We start from the raw sequence: 24077 nt of genomic DNA, 5'->3' as shown, positions 1-24077 counted from the left end.
AGCGAAGAGGATTAGAGAGCAGCTCCAGGATTAAAGAGTATTCGATACTTACATTCCATTTTTTCAATATTGTCGAAGCCTGCGAACATGTCCTGATCGCAGGACTTCTTGGAACACACGCTGCAGCTGCTGCTGCTGGATGTCGACTCCGCCTCCTCCTTAACCAGCATTTGTGGATCTCTCTTAGCATGTCCTGCCTGTAATAGCATCTCATTGATGTTCGTATACTTGGTGTGCGCTGGCGAGAACGGTCCGCTGATTTCGGTTCGTGCTCCCCACAGAATCACGTTCAGGCGGTCTCCGCTGCGTCCATAACCCGTCACATGCAGTGAGCTGTAGGCCTCTAGCTGAGTCTTGAAGAACGCTTTAGCCTGATCCGACCACTCCTTGCCATTGGGAACAAGGCCAAACAGGCGGCAGCACATGGCGCTGTTGCTGATGCGCACGAGCGCCTCATCCATCACGGCTAGACAGTTGCTGGGTACGCCCAGCACCAGTTCGCCAATGTCACGCAAGCGCACATCGTATTTGCAGGTTGTGTTCGAATCGGTACAGTCAACAATCTGGCCGCGATGCCAGAGCAGTTCCTGATCTCCCTTGGCCATCACACGCACATAGCACATGTCGCCCCGCTCCCAGTTTGCAGAGGCTGCACAACTCTGGTACATCTCCGCTGCTGTGGCCTGCACTGTTTTCCTCAGCTCCGCAATGGCCGAGACGAAATGCGCGAGCGTTACATAGAATTCATCTGGATGCTGCACATGCAACATTTCGATGGGTGAGCGATTCGTATTGTCAGTTTGTTTAGGTTGAGGAGCAGCATCCAAGGGCTCCTCCTTGACCTCGTCCATCAATTTACGCGTGTCCACATACAGTTTCGAGAGTCGTGTCTGCTGCGGCTCAATGACTTTACTGCTCACGCCAGTCGACTCGCAGTGACCCTGAGACACCAGCATGGCAGCGACGTGGTGATTCCCGTAATATAGCGCTACATTGGCCTCCTTGTTGTGTACAGACACCACCTCCATTTGGAGCTTGGGATTAGAGGTTAGCTGCTTAAAGGCATCAATTGCAGCTGTTGTCCAAGCATAGCCATTCGCTTGCAGCGGCTCCACATCGGCCAGGCAACACTTGATGGCCGACTCCTGGGTCCAGAATATGCGGGGTAGCATGAAAAGCTGATCCCAATAGAGTTTCTGTGTGATTCCCGAATCCACCAGACGCACTAGCACATAACCTGCAATAGCATCAAATGATGATATATATATTATTGAAGTCATCAATTGGTTGCTTCTCCACTCACCTTTCGGCAAAATGTGCTGAATGCTAGCGCGATGCCACTGACCCTCCGATTGCACCACACAGCCCATCTCCAGGCGACCCAAGTAGATGGGCTCCAGTTGGCTGAGGCTCATGTGATCCATGAAGCACTGCAGCTCGCGCTGCATCGCGCTCCGCTTTTGCTCCAGTTTGTGTGGCATCACATAGAACTCCTGCGGCTGTTCCACGTGTAGCATCTGTATCATCATTACATCGCCCACACGGGGCCCGTATTTCGGTAATCTCTGCGGCTCCAATGCCATCAACTGCTGCGACTGCGGCATCAACGGGGCTCCAACGACATTTCGCTCGCGCGCTAATCCAGTGTACAGAAATGCTTCGCGCACCGAAATGCTCGAATCGCAGTTATTGGTGATGAGATCCACCTCATAGAGCTGTGCGCCCAAGGCTCGTATGACGGTGATGTGCACAGGATTACTTGGGGTGAAAGTAAGTGAAAATGAATTATTTGTGTAGATTTTCATAGATAATCAATCAATAATAATAAACAGTTCGTAGAATAGTCAGATATATAATCAAACTCGATCTATAAGATCTTCGTGATTCAACATATAACTACAGTGGAGTCCGGTTATAACGACTTCGCCAATAGCGTTCGTACGCTTATAGCGACGTAAATTCTCGTCCCCAGACAAACTTATAAGACTAAGCTTATAGCTTCATACGGGTATACCGACGGACCTTGAGCATCGTTATGATCGGATTCCACTGTAGTATGTAATAATTAAAAGTTATCTTAGTCCATCAGTCAGTCTTCCATCAATCTAGCTACATACTTTTGCACCACTTGCTTCAGAAAGTCAATTGCCTGTGGCTCCCACTCGGTGCCTCCGTTGCTGGGCATCAACTGCTTCAGGCTGCAGTGGACGGCTGTGTAGGGCAACGTGGCCAAATTTTCGGGCAGCTGCCGGAAGCTGCAAGAGATGTCACAATTAAATAGTTTCTATATCATGAGAGGATTGGCCAGTTACTCGCTTACAGGGTCCTGTGCACCTTACAGGAAATGCCAATGTCCGGCAAGAACACATTATAGATTTCAAGTGATTCCGCCTTGCGGATGACCAGAGCGCGATGCCAGCGATCCGTTTCGGTTTGATTGTGGTACGTGATGTATTGCTGGCCCACCACAATCAGGCTGGGTGGCCGGCAATTGGGCGACTCAGAGAATGCCTCCAGATTCTCACGCATTTGTTGCGCCGCTTCGATGCACTGTACGTAGAAATCCTCTGGTGATTGAATGGCACGAACACGCACGACTGCATCTGTGCGAAACCAGTCGCCCAGCTGACACGACACCGTTTTGGCTGAGGAATGGCTCGAGCTCGACTTGCTGATGTCCATGGCAGAGAACGTGCGCAAGAAATTTAGATGCTGGACGTGGCGATCGCTGTCGCTGTCATGCACCGAACTGGAGCTGCTTTCGGATTTTTTGGGGCGACGCTTCTGCTTCTTGCCCAGTCGTGATTGGATTGAGCCTATGGAGGCCGTCGGCTGAACGCTCTGTCTTGGCCAGTTCGACTCCTGTGGCAGGCTAGTGTTCGAGATAACGCTCTGGTAACCGTATTCGTTATTAAAGCGCACCTCGATCTTAGGATTCCGATATTGGCATTTCAGATAACGGCTGATCATATCCGATAGATTATTATTAGTCTCTAAGCTGTTGAAAGATAGAATCGTTAAGGAGAATATCTGATCAAAACAATTGCTCACTCACTGATAGGGATTACGATCAATGTTGGTGACTTCCACATATGAGGGTATTTTCTCCAGATGCTCATTGATGATCGTAAAGATATCCCTTAGCCAAACATCCTTTGGCACCTCGCAGCGATCATCAGCTCCACCGTTCAGCAACTGGCGTAGGTTCTGGACAAAGCCATAGATAATGAGATATAGAAGATAGTTGGATATCATTTGGGCAATTACCTTTAGCAGTGCCTCATAGCCATTCAGCTGGCTTATGGCTCCTTCCAGCTGCTGCTGTGGCGACTGGCTGGACTCGCGAAGCATCTCAATCGCCTTCTGTTCGGCTATCTGCAGCTGACCATGTAGCAAGCGGAAACGCTGAGAGATGTTGGCCAGCGTCTCAGCCACAAAATCGTTTAGTTTCTTTTTCTTATTCTTCACCACCTATAAGAGAAAAAGAGAGAAAAAGAGTGGATGAGAGGGGCACCACCATTAAAAGACATTCTAATGATACGAGTCTACTCTACAAAAGCCGCCTGCGCTGCAGGTGAATGGCGAGCGGCACTTGAGCGCTGCCACTTTTAATTGTGCATTGAGAAAAAAAAATGCTTCTTCGCTGAATGATCATTATCAGCGCCGCAGCATTTGTCTGCCTAGATACCTTGTGTCGTCTTGTATACAGCGTATGCCCATTACAAAATGTTGAAGAAAAGGTGTATTCAGTTAGTGCATATGGTATGTAGCCGTTTGAATTAGAGATTCAGTAAGGGATTTATATGTAACTCCAACTGATGAGTGTTATTTGGGATGTTTTGCAAATGTTTGATTAGATAATACAGCTAAGTTAATATGGATGTCCCATAATAATAGGCAATGTCTCGAGGAATATGAGGTATGCGAAAAACTCTTATAAGAAAGAAGACATTTCGATAATTAAGCATTGTAAAATCTGTTTAAAATCAGCACACAAATTCAGATTGTTTACCATATTTTGTATACCATATGATATATGGTATACATATGGTATATGGTATACAAAATATGGTAAAAGTTTTATATTATCTGACAAATATGTTTTATAATTTGTACGAAGCTAAATCGAACACCGCCATAAATCACAAAAAAAAAAAAAAAAAAAAAAAAAAAAAAAAAAATCCTCCATAATTTGAATTTCTGTGTAAATAAAAAAAATCCCTTTGCAACTTCGAATTATAGGCCTTGACTGTATTTTTATAAGACAAATAAAACCTCTTTAAGATCTTTGGAACACACAATTCATTCAATTTATGTCAATCCAGACATCTTTAAAAATAATTTAATGTTAAGATGGTAATTAAATGTTTACTTCAAATTAAAAAGGATTTTTCTCATAGGAAAGGAAATATAATATTCCTGAACTTAAATTAATTTATGAATCTCTTTGCTCAGTTTACAAAATTCCATTAATAGAGGTTTTCATATTGTGCATCTAAGCCACCATATTAACTTATAGTAACACCTAAGGTATCTTTCAGGGCAACACTCACCGTTGTTGCAGCTGTAATAATTGTTATTGTGTGTAGCTTTTGAAAGTGATTGTAAAACCCACCAAAAATAATACAAAAATGCTGCTTTGGGCTGGCTTATGACAGCTGATTTGTAGCAGATGACAGGCAAGTTCGCACCAATCGCTCGGTTCTACCATAAAAGGCAGGCGTAGATCGTAGATCATAGATCGAAGATCGAATAGATTGAGTGTCGAGGAGAGCGTTGATCGAGAGCCAAGTGTAAATGAAATCCATATTGAAGCTGACGTTCGCACATCATTAAAACGAAACCATATTGATTTCATTCGATTTTCGGGGTTGGGCTTTGTTTTACATCCATTCGAACGAAGTGCCCGACTCGACACGACACGACTCGACTCGCTGCGAGTCGAGATCAAATCAATTTACTCTTGACCTTGCCCTGGCTGTGTGGCCGGCGGGGGTAGAGGTGAGCCAATCGCATTGATATGCTCTATTGTTTTACGCTTCAAGCGATTTAATAGGCCAAGCCAAATGGCCATACATGCGTGCCCAGCTCAGCTCCGATCAGTGTTTGCTGCCAATTAGTTTTAATGGCCAGCGTAGCAAATAGTTCTCAGTAATCTGCAATTTTTTTCGGTAGGCATTTCACACACTTCCTACGACAAACTGTCAGTCAGTCAGTCAGTCAATCAGTCAATCAATCAGGCATTGCTTGGGCCCAAGCTTTAAGGCTTTTGGCTGGCCAGCGAGCACGCAACAATTGAAGCCCGCAAGAATTCATAATTATGGCCAAAAGCAGTAATTGGCATAAAAGCTTAGCTGCCATAGACGCATTGCAAATGCTCTAACTGAAGCCCCAAACATCATTCCGATTGTACTTAACATCAAAGACCACGCTCTAGCAGACAGCTCTGCTCCTAAAAATTGTTAACCTTGCTGGCAAATAATAATCATTAACTAAGTTAGGAAGAGTTTTGGAAGCTTTTATAGTTTTTAGTTGCCAATAATTTGGCCATAATTTGAAGCAACTGCGTTTAGCGCACATTAAAACAATTAGTGAGCAATTGAAGTAGTTGTAAAATATAAATCAAAAATAAAAAATAAAGAAATCAACAAAGTAAAAAGATGATTGCGCGCAATTTCAGCGAGTATGTGTGTGTGTGTGTGTGTGTGTGTGTGTGTGTGTGTGTGTGTGTGAGTGAGTGAGTAACTCAGTAACTCAGTCAGCCGCAGTAAGCCACTTCATTTGGCCAGTTTATCAATTACGGACGGACAATTTACTGGCGCTTTGAGCCGCCTCGTTAGCCGCCGCATTGCATTAATCATACACTGTCAAAGGGCATGTTAAATATGCTACGAATAATGTAACATCTCATAGATGTATTTTGTATCGACTTGAATTAATTTAACGGTGTTATATTAGGTGCTACTGATCTTACTATCTACTATATATATCTAGTATCTAGTACCAAGTACCAAGTACCTTGTACCTATTATCTATTATCTAGTAACTAGTAACTAGTATCTAGTATCTAGTATCTAGTATCTAGTATCTCGTATCTAATACCTAGTACCTTGTACCTAGTATCTAATACCTAGTACCTAGTACCTTGTACCTAGTATCTAATACCTAGTACCAAGTACCTTGTACCTATTATCTAGTATCTAGTATCTCGTATCTAGTATCTAGTTTCTCGTATCTAGTATCTAGTATCTAATACCTAGTACCTAGTACCTTGTACCTAGTATCTAATACCTAGTACCAAGTACCTTGTACTTATTATCTAGTATCTAGTATCTAGTATCTAGTATCTAGCATCTAGTATCTAGTATCTAGTATCTAGTATCTCTAGCATTTCTCCCCATTTCGAAGCATTTTTCGTAGTGTATCTAAAATTCTTCATGCCACATATTAATCGTTCTTTACGGCTACTTATTTCTGGTACTGCGCGTGCCTGTGAGTTGTAATGAGAAATCAGCTTTTGCCATTTGCAATTTTTATATGTTTATATAATAGTTAATTCGTGTTTTTTTTTACTGCTTTGGATTTTGAATGCTTTTCATGTGGGCGACTCGCTAACGCAAAATTTGTGTTTAATGCACAGATCGACCCCAGGCCCAGACCCGAACCCTGCCTAATGTGATTATGAATTATGCGTAATGTGCGAGGCCTTGAAAGCGCCTCTGTTCCTGTCCCACAAAACTCTCGCTTTTGTAGCAAATATAAATGAACCAGGCTAATTTGGCATGCTGGTCAGCGTGGCAAGACGGCTGGCTAAAATAAATCAGGCTAAGACACATAATAAATACAGTCCCGACTGAAAGTGGATGAAAGAGAAGTGCGCTGAGATTGAAAATATCTTTAACTAGTGCTAGACCATAAACGGGTAGCTCAAAAAAGGTATATCTGAAACAATTGAGCACTGAATTGTGTAGATATATATTTTATTTATTTATCTAATAATGCAATTCAATAATTTGTATAACGTTGTAAACGTTTTTTTTATATATTGTATTAAATTGATTATAAGTTTATCTAGATTATACACATTTAAAAAATAATCAGTTTGATACAAAAGTATAATTTTTAAATGTGAATAATCTTCATAAATTTAGATTGATTTAAATACAAATCTAAAAAAAAAATCTTTTTAGATTTAAAATAATCTTAATCACAAGTTCTCTTGGCAAATGAACATTGAAATCAAATATTTAAGATCAAATATGAAATCTCTAACTTATAGTAAAAAGTTTATACTAAATTTTTTATAAGGCCCTCCATTATAGAAACATAATAACAAATTTTAACTTTAGTCATACTGAAACAGAACAATGACTTCAACAACAAGGCTTCATGTTTTTTTCACAAATCTAAGTCACTGAAAAATACGGCCAATCTTACAGCCAAGTCAAGTTAATTGACCATACATTTGAAACTTTATGAACTAGATAGACTCAAAAATGAGAATTTTCTTTTAAGTTTTATAGAAAGTATTTGTTAGTCGCGCATTCCCTACATCTACCTTTTCTTTTACTGGTTTCCTTTGGTTCTTCTGCAGGGCAAAGACTTCTGCCCAGGTTCTGAGGCGGCAGCGGCAACAGCCATAATAACAAACTTGGCTACAAGGTCAGACTGCCAGCAAGATGCAACAGCCAAAACCAAAATGAGATAACTATATATATAGATATATATAGTAATAAAATGAAAGGAGACCTTCTAGGCAATGAAGTGTCGTTTGGTTAAGGTTTTTCTGTTTTTTTCTTAGTTAATTCAGTTCTGGCCCAAAGCCAAAATGAAAAACTTCTTAATTACATGATGCCGAATTGGCTTTATATACATTTATTTTCACATACATTTTTTGTATCGGCCGTCGTTAGTCTAGGCGAAGGTTGACTCTAGGGTCTCTGATCAGCCCAGCTATGTGTGTGTGTGACTCATCAGGCTTTGATTTAATTTGATTTGCAATTGCGTAAGGCCAAATCTAGTTAGCACAATTAAAAGTGAGCACAGCTGAGAGCTGAGACAAGATTTTTTGTTGTTGCTGCTGCTGGCTGTTGCTTTTATTATATTTTGGAGGCACGACAAACGAGTTGTTGGCCAGGCTCAAAACTGAAAAAACGACTCAGCTTTTGACTCAAGCTCTGAGCGCAGCAGCACTGGATGTTCACGTTGCGAAAAATTCAACAAGACAATTGAAAACAGAAAATCAGTTGTAGCTGAAAACGCCAGGCGATCAGACGTTTACGCGCGACTTGAACTGCAATTGGCTAAACTGCTTCAAGACAATACAAAATTGAGGCAGTCTATGGTGCAGCTGAAGACAACAGCTAATAACAATAACAACAAATATCAAATTTGTGATGTGTGCTCAACTCTGCGTGTGTGTGTATATATATGTATATATTTAGTGCAATACTAGTGTGCTATTGTTTGCTGCTACTATTGCGGCAATTGCAACTGCAAACAAGAGTCGCCCGCCCGCTACTTGGGTGCCACATATTGGGCAACTGCAACTGCAACTGCAACTGCAACAGTCAACAGTCAACAGTCAACAAGTAGTCGCCGTTGTTGGGCCAAGCCAGGCAAAGCTGACACAAAACGTTTTCCTTTCTTTTTGTGGTGTGGCATTAAATTCATTTATTGAAAACAGTTTAAAGGCGAATTGCGCGCGTTTTTTGTCGTGCTCGCGTTTACTTAGCGGTTTATTTGTTATTACCTTGCCGTCTTGATTGGAAAGTCGCATTTGTTTACGCTTTGTAAAAGGTCAAAAGCAATAAAATAAAACAACAGCAGCAGACACGAGCATAATAAGCAAGCAACAGGCGGCTGCTTAGCAACATTATTTCTGGCTGGCAACATTTGTAATCAGCGTTAGCAACATGTTGCCAAGGCTCACATTCGCTGTGCTCATCGTCTTTTGTGGATATTTACTGTTTACGGGTAAGTCGCATAACTAAAGCCGTAAATCATAAATGTTTATGCAACAACAACAGCAAAAACACTTGCAACCAGAACATGAATTATAGCCTGCGGCATTTTTTTAGCTCTTGCTGCTGCTGCTGTTGTTGTTGTTGCAACCAAATCGAATTACAGCCAAACGCAAGCTAAACGCAATAAATCCAAGCAGATTACATGACACACACAGCACTCGGCATGAGAGAGGGCGTGCGGGCGATTACAACCGCCTTTATGTGTCAGGCGTTAACAAAAAAAAAAAAAATAATAATAATAATAAAAATAAATACACAAGAGTGAAACTGGGAATAGCGCATAGAAGAATATGAAATACCCTTAAAGTTAGTTGGCATTTGTAAGGTGCATTAACTGATATATTATATACATGTATGTAAAGTTTAATATCTAAAAACAAAGAGTACTACAGTTGAGTCTCGATAATTTGTACCCTGATTAATTTAAGATCTCGATAAATCGAAAAAATTGGTTCTTGTGAATTCTTGATAATTCGATGTTCTGTGTAAATCGAAAAAACTTATTCCCTTGCCATTTCGAATCATCAGGACTCGACTGTAGTTGATATTAATATATACCAATTAATATTACCAATCTTGACATATTTTTTTTGAGCTCAGAGCTATATTTCAACTGTGAAGCTATGTGAACTTTGAAGATGTGAAGCTTCCTTTTCGCGTAGTCAAAGGCTTAAAGTGTTTGTTGCTCCCCGTAATGCTAGAGATAGAACTGATCAGTAGCAACTAAAAAACCTCCATAGCCTTGATTTATCACTTCTATCTTATACTAGGGCCTGGACTCTAATAAACATAAAATATATATTTAAGATCTCAAAGATGTGTTCATAGTTTGCTTGCCTCCAACAGGCACTCACAACTAATATAACCGCTGTTAGGGTATAGAGTGCAAAAACGAAAAGCCTCGTGCGAAACGCGCGTATTTGACATTTATGGCCAAGTAGTCAATGCGTCGTCATATTGTTGGCCTGCTGCGATTTATTTGCTTGGTTGCCACCAAGCGGCCAACACGAGACTTGCAACATAGGCGAGCCAGCTAGGCTAGCTGTTGCCTTTTACGACTGCCACGCAAATAATCTCCAGCAATTTTCTATTATGCAACTGTTTAGCAGATGCGCTAGATGTTTCATAATCTAAATGAAAATCCCAATTCAAATCATTATCCAAATCTATATCGAAATCAATTGCCTTTCATAATTTGTCGGGAAAAAGTTCTTTTTGGCCATTTGACATTTACAACATTTGCTGCAGCAACAATATTTTTGTCTCACGAAATTTGAAGGTTGTTGGCGCCGTTCGCACCCAGCGACAACACGACATTCTTCCATGTGGCAAGTCGCAGAGGCGGCATCAGGGATACCAGCTCGAGGGGGGCGGGGCAGCATCTTAAATAAGCATTCATATTCGTTTGCCATTTCGATTAGGTGTGAGAGAGAAGTTCGCGTTTGCGTCTAATTAACAATCGCATTCCCAATGCTCTTTATATTATTGCTAAGTTTATTATTGCCCACATGCAGCAAATTCAACAGCAACAACAACAACAATAGCGACAAGTGTAATAAGAGACAAAATGTCAAACCGTTGACAATTGTTTTTCATTATACCCTGGAATAAAATATAAGCTAAGAGTGGATTGGATTGTTTAAATAATATAAAATATTTTTTTTTTATTTATTTAGAAGAGAGAATGGAGAACAGATCTATTAACATTATTTATAAAAAGAGAACTTAAATTTTATTAATGTTGATAAACTTTAAAAAATTTGTCTATGAAGAAGTGATTAAAATATTTTAATAGTAGTAAAGAAAAAACCTATATTTTTTAATGTGGATCTTATCTTTAAATAATTTGACTAACATGCCTAACATAGCAATAATTAAGAATAAACTTTTTTGCTGCTCTTCGTGCTTTCAAATGTGTTTTAGTCTTGGTCTAAAGATTTTAAAAACAAATTGGATTTTGATGCCTAGAGCTTTAACCTTGCACAGCTTAGGCTGTGAATAATCAAAAGGAAGTGATTAATTGAGTGAATACAAAAATCTTTACCAAAATCATTATCAATGAATCTATGATAAACCAGAGATTCTTGAAATATTTTTAGATAAAATACTAATTATGATTAATATATTATTATAATTAATAAATTAAAAATTTTTAAATTTTAATTCTTTGCTAATTCACATTGAAGACTCAATTATTTAATACATTAATAAATGACTGCAAAATAAATTGAATAAATGACAACTCTGCTAGTCATGCACTCAGTGTTAAACAAGTGCATATAAATATACTATATATCTAGATTTGCAAGTCAGATCCATATATCTATTACAATTGTGATGGTTTATGTTACTTTCAAGTGGGGGCAACTGCATGTAAAATGTTTGTTAATGCTGCGAGGGCTGAATCAAATGACAACAATCTTAGCGGTTATGAAGTCTAGACGTAAATTTCTTATAACATTGCAATATAAAAATTTAATGCAAATTAAAAATAATAAATAAGTAAGGAAAAAAGTTGTAATGCAATTTTCAGTAATAAAAATTAAAAAAATTTATGCAATCTTGAGTAATAAAATGTTAAGCTAAAATGCAGCTTTTGAGTGTGTTGTAGGCCGGAAAATGTTATGCCAATGTACATTTTTTATGCTATAAAATGTGCTAAATAAATTTTTGAACTGTTATGTGAAGAAATAATATTAAAAGTCAAATCAAAACAAATATATAGTTAATAACGTTTAAAATCTGTTATTTGCAAGTTAAGCCTTATATTTTAAGATTCTCTCTTTATGAATCACTGGTATTAATCATTTCACGCATTAAATGACATTTTTGAATTGCCAATAAATGTGGGTCTCGCAAGATTAAAAGATATTTGTGCAGAGAGGAAAATGGCAATCTATTTTTGTTTTAATCGCCATTTATAGATAATTAATTGCTTAAAATTAATTATGTATGCAAGCAGTCACGACACTCAATTGACTTGATAAACTTGTTGTCTCATCTTAGCAACAAAAAGAAGAAAAATGGCATGTTCTGCTCACCTGATGTACAGCTAACATTCCCCATTCACAAATTGCGGCAGCGGCAACGGCGCGTATACTTAATGCAACAGCTTATGCAGTAACTAAGCGTCTTTTGTTAGATCTTCGAGCGCACATCCGCCAACAAGTACAGAGACTCAACTCGACGCGACTCGACAACAACAACAAATTGCAACATGATGTCAAAACATTTGCCATCTACTTATAACTATGCAAATGCTGTGCCACTTGCTTTGTGGAGGAAAAGCACAATTTATGGCTCTCTGGCAAAAGTCTTTCAATATGCATTTAGCCTATCTGGTTAATGCGAAACGGAAACTTTTATGAAAACAAAATGTGCGATAAAGCTCCCCCCGACTCTGATATATGACTGCAGCAATATCAAATGCATATACTATATAAATATATGTATGCATATATATACACATAAAGTTATAGTTGAGCCTATAAATTGAGGCTAGATGCTCGTTTATTTGTCTTGCAGTTGACATGCTGATAAAACTTTGGCTCCAGTTGTCACTTGTTTGCAACTCGTGTAGCTTTTGCCCACTATCGCCAGGTGGCGCTGTATTGCGATTCCAATTGCATTTGCATGTTCGCTAAAATTAATTGATTTATAGGCGGATAACAACAAAAATAGTTTGTCTACGCACACGTGCAATGGAATTTACCTGTGCGCACATGCTCTGTTATTGAATTGGCATATTAGCTTCCATTGTCAGCTAGAGAGGCTGGTGAAATTCCCCAGCTATGAAAAGATTACATAGTATTTACATTTGGCCAAATTTTTTGGCTTTAGGGAATTACGATTCTACAAACTTATATAAGATAAGATTTATATTATATTACTTATCATTTACAAACGATTTATATAACTGTTGTAGACTTACTATAAGTAAAATATATATATAATATTCAAGTATTTGGAATTTTGATTTAATAATATAGAATGAAAATCCTTGATAAAATGAAAAGCATACAGCATACAGATCTGAAGCTAGTACACTAGCTAGTGTATTTATATAAAATGGATTATATTATCACATTTTAGGAATAATTATGTATATACCATTGTCTGAAAGGTTGCAGAAATAGGATTAAATCGAAATGCATTCTAGCTTCTAGCTTGTTGTAAGAAACAGAATGACAGGCAGAAGTAGTTGTACAGAACCCCATGAGGTGATATTGTTGTGCTGAGTTAGATGATAAGAGGACTGTGTAAAGTTTAAGGCTCTGAGCGTGAAAAATGAAAACTTTCTTGAAAATCAACACCACCTAAACCGACATTACCATGTAGCCTTTAGAGTCTGAGAGTCTTATCCTAATGGGAGTCTCAGATTTCTTAACGTATCGCGTATACGCAACGTAACGCTGTATCCTAAGTCTCAGATCTCTTAACGTTGCAGTAGTTAGCAAACAAAACTTTTGTTTTATTTACAATGCAAACAATTATATTTTTTAAAAATCTACCTTAGCAATGCACACATTTTGCAACACAAGCAGAGTATTACACAGCTGTGCTTGACCGACTTAATCTCCCATTATTCTTTTTTGGGCGCGTAAGTCAAGCATTTGGCACACATGAGAAAACAATTTATGCGCGGCTGTTGGCCAGGCCAACAGCAACAACAAAGATATAAACGCCCAGCTGACATGCAAATGGCACAAAAGGCGATAAGCCCGAAAAATAAATGAAATAAAATTATAATGCCGCAATTTGATTGAGAAAGAAACAAAACTGAATCTGAGGACGGCCAACAACAAGTTGGCAACAATATTCGCAAAGAAAAACGCCTTCAGGTATTTCCTTACAATTCGTGCAGAGGATCGGGCCATTAATTTGCGATTAATATTAATGCCATGGCATAATTTTCAATTAAAATGAAATTTGCTTTGTGCGCGACAAATTGCAAAAAGTAAAAATTATTTATATATACATACAAATATCTCTATATATATAATAAAAATTGTGCTCATTTATATTTATGAGTTGGCCGCTGATAAACTGCCTGTGGCCGAGGCGGCTTTCAATGCAATTAATATGAAATAAAAATTCATAATTACATACATATGCACGTCCATATAAAAGCAGAGCATTAAACAGTTTCTGACAGCAGACAATATGATTTACCTGCACAGAGGTAACGACGGCGTGTTGCATGAGCCAAAAATTAATGTTAAAGCACTTTTCACAAATCTCTATGAAGTAGAAGGCCTTAATTAGATAATAAATAATAATACAATTCGATTTTATTGTTGGCTCATTATTTTAAAACACACTTTTTTTTAGTTGACTTTTTTAATATTTATTACTATGAGAAAAATATTTATCAGCGGACTTTTTATAGTTTTTGAATTTTTCTAATTTATGGAGATTTTTCTAAGCTTATAGCAGACTCTGCTTTAAATAACTTTTGGTATATTTATATGATTTTTGTAGTTGCTTTTCTCACTATTAAAGAGGTGTAGCATTTTGTTAAAAAAAAATCTACCTCTACTACTACTACTAATATTACTACTACTACTGCTACTAATATTACCACTGCTACTGCTACTACTATTACTACAACTACTGCTACTACTATTACTACAACTACTGCTACTAATATTACTACTACTACTGCTACTACAACTAATTCTACTAATATTACTACTACTGCTACTACTATTACTACTACTACTGCTACTACTATTACTACTACTACTATTACTACTACTACTGCTACTACAACTAATTCTACTAATATTACTAATACTGCTACTACTATTACTACTACTACTGCTACTACTATTACTACTACTACTGCTACTACTATTACTACTACTACTATTACTACTACTACTGTTACTACTACTTCTGCTACTACTATTACTACTACTACTGCTACTACTATTACTACTACTACTATTACTACTACTACTGTTACTACTACTTCTGCTACTACTATTACTACTACTAATATTACTACTACTACTACTGCTACTACTATTACTACTACTACTATTACTACAACTACTGCTACTAATATTACTACTACTACTGCTACTACTATTACTACTACTACTATTACTACAACTACTGCTACTAATATTACTACTACTACTGCTACTACTATTACTACTACTACTATTTACTACTATTACTGCTACTACTGCTACTACTATTACTACTAATACTACTATACTTAAAAAGTATGCATGTAGTATCCATATACATTATATATACTATATATTGATTAGTTATCTTTGGAATCAAACAAGTTTTGTCTATTACGTCAAAAGAAAGAAGCTTTTCTTAGATCTCAAGTCGTTATTTTACTACAAAGTCAGATGCCCAATGAGATTCACTCTTTTACAAACTCATTATATTTATGGCTTTAACGCTTTACCAGGTTTATGCTTTCTGCTGTTGGAAGTGCTTATAAAAGAGTCTACCAGCCATATATAAAAGCTACATGTCCCGGCACTTACTGCAATGATCTCGCTGCTGCCGCTGTTGCTGTTCGCAATGGGGTGAAGGGTTAAAAGTCAGCAAATGGAAATTGTGCGGCATTTTATTGACAATTATGAGAAGATAAATCATTTAAAAACAAAAGGTATCAAAAGACGACATGGCGGCACATCCTTTCACAGCGAGACCGCAAACAGCAACAACAAGCGGGCAACATGCAGCATACAACTGTCGCCGCAAACATAATTCAGTTCCGCGATGATCCATCGGCGACTCGACTGGTTGAAAGCGGCGCAAAATAAATTAAGCTCATTATATAATTGAATCCTTGATAGGCTGATTATCCACACGGTTGAGTGTCTCTGCGAGTGTGTGTGTGCTTATTAAAAGGATAATGCCCAGTCAAGCGCAAAGAATGCCAATGGACAGCACAAAAATTATGTAAATGAATTTCCTGTTGCGCCTTCCCCCCCACCAAACACAAACACACGCACACAAGTGCGCAGCCAGGTGGGCGCAACGGCAAATAAGCTCTCTTTAATATCGATAACACCGGAATATATATGTATATACATGTATATAGGCATGCATGTATATGTGCCCATATCCAATCAAGTGTGTACTTTAGCATAATCAATGCCTGAGCTTTAAAATCGCAGCAAATAACATAAAATAAAACTAGATTGCGCTGACCAGGAGTGTCCGACTAGGATATACCCTAAACTCTGTGCTACCACACAGCAGACAAAACTGTGACGGGAAGTGACTATTAAATATCCTGTTTCACAGTTATGCAGATGGTAAAAAGGTTACTTCAGATTACTCACTGAAATGTCCAAAGGTTAGTTGGGGTTACTTACATTTATGTCGGATATTATATATTACATGTATATATCCATATATTATATTATGTATCCTTGAGCATCTGACATGTCTTTCGTCAAGTCAGGATATTAGTTAAAGAAATAAACTACACTTGTATTCAAAACAAGGTTAAAAGTTCTAAACAATATTTCTAATCAATATCATTTAAGAAAGTCAAATATTAAAAATCAAAAAACGATAAATAAAAATTAATCAATCCAACAATTAAGAAAATTAAATGCTCTTTTCCAGCTCTCAAATATTTGTTTGTATCTATAGCAAAAACAAATATCACGTAGCAACCGCTTCTTCTTTGTTCACTTATTTTTACAGGGTATACGTAATATATTGTCTATACCAAAAAAATAGCAAACAAAATCACAGCGAGCTCCACCTTAAAAAACGTGCATGTGCCTTGAATTTGGCCAGCTTTTGCGGCCTAGTCACAGATTTTAACGGCAACTTCATGCAGTCACGATTTGTTACACACACACACACACGTTCATTCAGTTCGATGTTGGGTGTATAGACTGAGCTCCTTAATCTATCGACTAAATGCATTGCATAAACTGGCGGCCAAACCTCAGCGACGACGATTTCAGCCAAAACAATGCAACAAACGAGTTCGAAGTAGTTTTTCATTTTCATTTTCATTTTGATTCGTGCAAATAGCTCAAAGGCTGTTTTTGTCTTGGCTAGCGCACTATATATTTCTGTTTCTCCCTTTTGCCCCTGCCCTCTCGCTCTATCAACTCAACTCTCTTAAGCATATTTTACGGCCATGTCAAAAATTATGAACGCAGCCAATATCCATTTGATATGGGCTTTGAACAAGTTTCTTGGCTACAGTTGCCGAAAAATGCAAATTGCCGCACTAAATTGAGTTGAATTGAACAGAAAAGAACAGCTTTTGATTCATATCGAGGGTATCAAATAACGCCCCCGACTGCTACGCCTATAACGTCTAACAAACTGGGCCGATTTGCGGTTAGAGGCTATCAACAATTTGAAGGCGGCAAAAGTCGCGCTTTTAACTAACCCAAAGCAGTTGCAGCAAATCGCAGTTAGAGCATTAGTTGAAACTGTTTAGGAGCTGTGTGTGGGACAAGGATGTGAAGTAGAGATATTTTAAAGTGGGCTAAGCTGATTAATGATATGTCAATACTGCAATGAAAAACTACAAGCTACTTCTGTATTATACGAAATTGTTGAGGAAGTGAGAGTGGGACAAGGACATTATGGATAAGAGATATTTTTATGGGGGCAAAGCTATGATTATTTATATGATCTTTAAATAAAATATTACAAGTTAAGTTATATTTTATTATTACCTAATTTGTTGAAGTAAAATGTGAACTAATTTTCAATCTTCCAGTCGTAAATATTCTGTTTATAATTTCGAAGTTTTATTCCCTTGAGCATTTACAAATTTCTATTTATGAATACTTCCAAGAAATTGCTGTAAATTTCAAAAACAATTTGTCAATGGCCCAACTCCAGGCACAATAATCAGTCGATGCCTAATTGCGCTTCTGGCAGGAAGCCGAGACGGAAACAAAACATGAATAATGAAACTGATAAAAGGACAGGCTACAGAGAGCAAGAGAGAGATAGTGAGGTGAAGAGATTTATGTTAATGTGTGCTTTACAGGTAAATCGAGTGCAACCCTTTGGCTAATAAGCTCTGGCCAAACACTTTATCAATAGCCAAGTTAGCGCAAAAGCCAATTACACAATTGTGAAATGCGTAGCTGTTGGGGCAGCTGCCACAATTTGTTGCAGGCTGCAGCGTATGGCAATTACTTTAATTATGCGACTGTTAAAACCAAAAAACCCAATCACACGCGCGACGACAAGCCACCAAAGAGTGTGGTTCGCTGTGGTGTCGCGTGGTGCACCGAAAAACCAGCATTTGCCACACATAACATATATATTGATTGCTCTAGCCATAGAGGAGGCCGGACTCCACAATCGGGTTACCTAATCCAATGCCAGACGTAGCAAAGAGGTGGGCCCCATAGCCAGCCATGATGCAGTGCATCCGCTGGACAGCCCAGCCCAATTCTCTGTCCAATCTGTTCCGCCATGCGAAATGTTTCATTAGACACAAAATTATTTGGTTTTTCTTTACTTTTTTTTTTTTTTTTGCCACGCACAACTTTTGACATTAGGCGCGCTGTGCGTAGCTGTTATTGGTTTATATGTATATGTATAAATATAGATATATATCTCTAGCAGACATACTTCACAATTTGTCGTCGGCTTTTGTGCCATGTGCAGTGGCAGTGGATGTCGCTGCTTTTGCTGCTGTTGTGGGTTTTTGTTTGCCTCGCGACTCGCCTCTAATTACAATTTGATTGTTTTTCGCAGTAATTATTTCATTTGTAATAAATTTTGCTGTCGTTTTTACGTACACACTTTATGTTGCAATTTGTCGCAGACATACAGTGTACGTTTGTGTGTGTGTGTTTAGGTGTGTGTAATAAGAGATTTTTCAATTCCCTGCTTGCATTATGCTGATTGGGTTTGCAACGTGCCTGCTTTAATATTATTGCTTTAATATCCTTAAGTAGCAGAAGATGAATTTCCGATTATGATGCAAAGAAATGGACAGCAATTTAAAACTGAAATTGCTACAGATATTAGCTTTTTAACTTAATAAGCTTTTTTTTTTGTAAAATATATTTTTCTAAATTTTACTATTCATTCCCTATTTAATTTTAAAGACTTATGCTGTGCATTGCCTAGTTGTTAGGCTCATGTGAAAATTTTCTTTACGTTACAATGCTTTAGAATCAAAATAAAAAATAAAAAAATAGAAAATAATAAAATAATGAACTAATTTTTTTTTTTTTATATAATATAAATACATTACTGCTTACAAAGTTTTGACAGTTAATTATTTTGTATACTTTTTCTAAGGTAATATATTAATTAAGTCAAATTACATACTTGGATTAACATTGAAAGCTTTCATTGAACTTAAATGAATAAATTTATTTAAAATTAAGTCTTTTTTTTTTTTTTTAATTGAAAAAGCAAAAATTCTTTTTGAAAACAAAAATTTAATTTTGATAAAAATCTCAACTATATCGAATTGATTGAAGTATGGTAAATTTGGACTGAAATTTTCGCAATAAAGATTGATGAGCTTCCAAGTTCTATTGAAACAAGATTTCCGTATATTTTGCCAATACGCAATTATATATATGTATGTTTTTTACTAGAGGAAACAAAATTCCTCAAATAAATGATGTGACTACACACAAAATAAAAATAAAAAAAATTAATATATCATTAATTAAGTAATAACAAAAATTTGAAATATAAAGAAAACCAGCAAAATAAAATAAATACAAATAATAAAAAAAATAAAATTAAAGGGATAGAAGAATGAATCTTATGAATCATTTTTAAGGAGGTGCAGCAATTTTTTTTTTTTTTTTGCTTAACAAGCTAAAAATCTTGTTGGCATGCATATATAGAGTTTAAAATGAAAATTATGTTTATGTCGGCCTTTTCAAGGGACAGCTGCCCTTCATATGCCTGCGGCATGAAGGCAGTTGCGCAACATACGCACACACACACAGACGCACACGCAGCAACATACTCATACACAGTCGACAGTCTACACTCGACTTGAATGACGACATTTAAAGTAAGCGACAGCTACACAACCACAACAAGAATTGAGAATCGACCAAAAATATATATATATTTATATATATCAGACACACACTATAACAAGGTTAAGGTCAATTACAATTACAACAACTGCTACAACCGCCAATATCGTGCATAAATTGCGCGAAGTGTAGAATGAAATTGAGAACAAGTTTCGAGCCAACGGGCCAATGGACGGACGCGGCTTGAAGGCAAAGACATCATGCAAAATACCTGTCACCGTGTGGGCTGCTGCTGCAAATAGAGGAAGCGAACGAGCATCGCTGTTTGCTTAGCCACAGCTGCAAATTAAGCTAATGAGCGTAGAAAAACCAACAGCAACAACAAAAGCAAATGGTTATTAAGCAATTACGTGGCAACGTTCTAGCCAGCAGCAGCAGCAGCATCAGTTAGCTGAAGTATTTTCAAAAAGAAGCTACAAGGTCAATAGCCAAAACGAACGTCAGAGGACAGCAACATGTCAACATGTTGCACAACATGAGAACGTGTTGCACAATGTTGCTGCAACAGAAGCGGGTCAGAGCCAGAGGTTAGAGTTGAGCCACAGATGACAGCTGTGCTCTAGCTCTAGAGCTCGAGTTCGAATTCGACTTCGAGTTTGAGTTGAAGCTAATGGCCCCAAATGCGGGTGCGGCCGAAACCCAAATTATAATCTTGACATTAATGCGATTTGCAACGCCCGTAACTGTTGTTGCAGCCTTGAACTTTAGCTTTTGGGGCTTGGTTCATTCAAGTTAATTACATTTCATGTTGGCTATATTTATCTATATATAAATACATATTTATGAATATATTTTTCGCTTCCCGTAGATTGCCGTGAAACGGAACGCTCGAAGCGCACCAAACGCCCGCGCGCTCCGGAGCCCGTCAACTTTGAGCCAGAGCCACAGCAGGATCTAGAGAATGAGGAGAGCGGCAGCCAGGAAAAGGATCTGCCCGAAATACCCGACAATTTTTTGAGTCCATCAGTGCGCGAATATCTGGAGTTGGGCAAATCAATACCGGGTGAGCATTACAACTGACAACTCCATCAATATGCGCGACTGGCCGTCATTAAGCCCACGACACGAGCACTGCCCAAAATTAGGCAGCCGAGCTGCTGGAGAGGACAACACGCTGTCAACACTGAATTGCAATACCCTGTAGACATTGAAAGTGGGTATATTAGGGGTTGCGCAAAAGTAAAAGTAAAAGTATTTTGGAGCTGTGTAGAATTTGATAGCGATGCTTGCCTGATGCAGCTTTCAGTTTAGAACTGGGTCAAGATCTACAGATCCCATAGATCTATCTCATACAGCTAAATGTAGCAGAAATTCAGTTCTAATTTATTTCATTATTGTTGTCTTTGTTATACATTGATTTAGAGCAGGCTGCTTGCAATTACATTCCAAATTTGAGTCATATTTCTGTTCTATTGCAGAGCGTTTTAAGCTTAGAACTATGTCAAGTTCAATAGATTCTTTATAAGATACATTGAATTGACAGGCAATAGATCTGAAATATGAGTTTAATAATATTGTCATACGAAATAACAATTTATATATAATTTCTTTGTTGTTGCTTTGCTCAAATTTCAAGCTAAACAGCTAAACATTATTCTTGAAGTGAAACGAAAAGAGTAGAGACATATTGTCAAAAGTAACTAAGAAATTGAAATCTTCTGAGAGTCCACGAGGAAAGAAATTCGGAATATCAGTTTTAACATATATAGAAGTTGTTATAACAAAATACGGGATATCAACTAGTCAATAGCTCTCACTGCACAACTTGTTTTCATTTTCAGTTGCAAAATGCGTTTTTCGACCAAACAAATAAAAAAAACCTTTTAAATTATTTTTCGAATGGAAAATTTGGCACAGAAGTGCAGCTACTCGTAAATTCATTTATTAGCGAGTGACGGTGGGGTCACGCCGGGTCGGTGGAGCCGCCGGTGCATGTCAGATTTGTTTATGCCAGCCATACGACACGCTTTATTTTTGTTGTTTTGCATACGGCCGGGCTGGGTGCGTGCGTGCATTTGACATTTTTTGAGGGGAGCTGCAGCAGGAAGCTGGTTTGAATGTGCGTTTTTGCAGCTGCACTTTCCTTGAAGTAAACAAAAAAAAAAAAAAAAAAAAAAAACAAAAAAAGATATAACGGCACATGAATTGAAATTGATTGGAAACAAACAAGATGGTTTGTTTATTTTCGCCAGCACTAATTGCAATCACCAAATAATCTTTCAGGTCGACCCGGCGTAGACTATCCCATACTATCGGCCATACCCTATACGAACTTCTACTGTGACGAACAATCCTATCCGGGTTTCTTTGCGGACATGGAAACTAGATGCCAGGGTGAGTAGCTCCTACAACTCTCTCCATCCCTCTCTCTGTCTATCACTCTCCCTCCCACTCTTTCTCCGCCTCTATAATACATAGTTCTAACGCTTTATATTGACAGGCTGGCACTATTGCGACATTGATGGACGTCAGGCCTCGTTTCTGTGCCCCAATGGCACCCAGTTCTCCCAGGCGGTCTTCGTCTGCGATTGGTGGTTCAATGTACGCTGCGATCTCTCGCCCCGGCTCTATGCGATCAATGCACGGCTCTATCAGCGCCCCAAGGTGAACCCAACTCGACCACATCGCATCATCACCAAGCAGCTGGTCGAAGATATATTCACTTAAGCAGCAGCAGCTGTCTGCACAGATCTTACGTATATAGACTTTAAACATAGTTTGTCAACAACTATTAGTGCTTAGATTTCAGTGTTTATGCCACGAACATGCTTGTGCTGCTATCATGATTTATAAATGGTTGTTCTCAATTAGATTTCGACCGCGTTTAGTTTATTTCTCAAGCGTCAAAGTGTGCTGCAAATTTATACTCCTTAAACACGCTAAGTTTTAACTTAATTTTTTTTTATCAAAATATTTGGCTTGAGAACTTTTAAAAGATATAAAAACTGATCTAATTGAGTTCAGGGAACAACTTATTAAATGTATTAAAATTATATATAGAGTATATAAAATGATATTTTGTATTAAATATTTCAAACAACAAGCCGACAAAATTATGGAGCTCTCTATATAAATATATATATCTATATAAAAACAACTCAATTTTAAGTTCTTTGAAATCAAAATAAATGACAAAACTAAATTTCGTTAAGCAACGGCATATAATATCTCAAATATAATAAAAAATCAGTAAAGTTAAAATATATAAGCTTTTAAATATTAAGGCAAATAAAAGGAAAAATATAAAAATATAAGATAAATACAGTTGATACATTTATTATAGTTAATCGTCAAGCATTTTCATGTTTAGCTATATTTTCATATACATATGATTACTACATTTAGTATTTGCTGTAAATGTAAAATTTTGTATATACATAGACTTAGTTTGATTAAAATAAAAATTATTCCTAAGTAAAAAAAAAATGATTTTTTTCTTTCAATAGTTTGTATTAACTTTAGTGGGAAATATTTTATTAATTTTTAATTTTTTTTTTTTTTATGGATTTTTTAGTAATTTATAGCAAAGAGTTTTTAACTTAATAAACAAACTATTGCTATATATTGTTCAGAAACAAGTTCAAAGGAGATTCATCTGCAAAAGCAACGTCCATATATATTTTTGTAAATTGTCAATACTAAAGCTAGATCTATAACTCTATAGCCGCTTTCATATAACTAAATTAAGCATTCACTTCATGGTTAAATATTAAGAGAACTATTTGTGGCAAAAGATTACCAAAATTACCCAAGACATATATCATCCCATGAATAATGATGATGTAATATCCTTCCATGGATAAAAAGTCGACGACTCTCAGCATCCCGCATCTTCATATCAATAATCCAATTGCCTATCTGCAGGCGCACAGAAATTCATGTTGTTGCCACTGAAAACTGTTGCAAACTTTTGGCTGCTGCATGCAGTGCCTAAAAATAAACTAAACGTGGCCAAAACGCCAGCATTGGCCATAGCAAATGTTTTGGCGATGGCTGCCGTTCGAACATG

General features: G+C 37.4%; 2 protein-coding genes across 3 annotated transcripts in view; one reads left to right on the top strand and one right to left on the bottom strand.

Moving 5' to 3' along the window:
- qin (tudor domain-containing protein qin) overlaps positions 1-24077 on the bottom strand; it is a 68203-nt gene that overhangs the window by 2197 nt on the left and 41929 nt on the right. For both annotated transcript variants that reach the window (XM_018014847.2, XM_089461713.1), the window contains exons 4-9: positions 3268-3471; positions 3056-3207; positions 2321-2998; positions 2118-2255; positions 1304-1758; positions 53-1237 (exon numbers count right to left, since the gene is read on the bottom strand). In XM_018014847.2, the coding sequence (XP_017870336.2) occupies positions 53-1237; positions 1304-1758; positions 2118-2255; positions 2321-2998; positions 3056-3207; positions 3268-3471 (2812 nt within the window). The remainder of the gene's footprint in view (positions 1-52; positions 1238-1303; positions 1759-2117; positions 2256-2320; positions 2999-3055; positions 3208-3267; positions 3472-24077) is intronic.
- On the top strand, positions 8236-23354 carry LOC108618703 (uncharacterized). The gene is made up of 4 exons (XM_018014816.2): positions 8236-8976; positions 20877-21071; positions 22292-22402; positions 22509-23354. The coding sequence occupies exons 1-4, from the start codon at positions 8916-8918 to the stop codon at positions 22733-22735; spliced, it is 594 nt and encodes a 197-aa protein (XP_017870305.1). The 5' UTR covers positions 8236-8915; the 3' UTR covers positions 22736-23354.

The sequence above is a fragment of the Drosophila arizonae genome, chromosome 2, assembly GCF_054131065.1.
Source record: "Drosophila arizonae isolate 15081-1271.41 chromosome 2, UAZ_ARI_1.0, whole genome shotgun sequence".
Classification (NCBI taxonomy): Eukaryota; Metazoa; Arthropoda; class Insecta; order Diptera; family Drosophilidae; genus Drosophila; species Drosophila arizonae.
The sequence above is the reverse complement of the archived record's forward strand: the minus strand, read 5'-3'. Positions and strand labels throughout refer to the sequence as shown.

Excerpts from the sequence above, each read along its gene's own strand:
- LOC108618703 (XM_018014816.2), top strand. The coding sequence starts at position 8,916 with ATGTTGCCAAGGCTCACATTCGCTGTGCTCATCGTCTTTTGTGGATAT. Across the intron at positions 21,072-22,291 it reads GTTGGGCAAATCAATACCGG|GTCGACCCGGCGTAGACTAT; the intron begins GTGAGCATTACA and ends ATAATCTTTCAG. Across the intron at positions 22,403-22,508 it reads CATGGAAACTAGATGCCAGG|GCTGGCACTATTGCGACATT; the intron begins GTGAGTAGCTCC and ends TTATATTGACAG.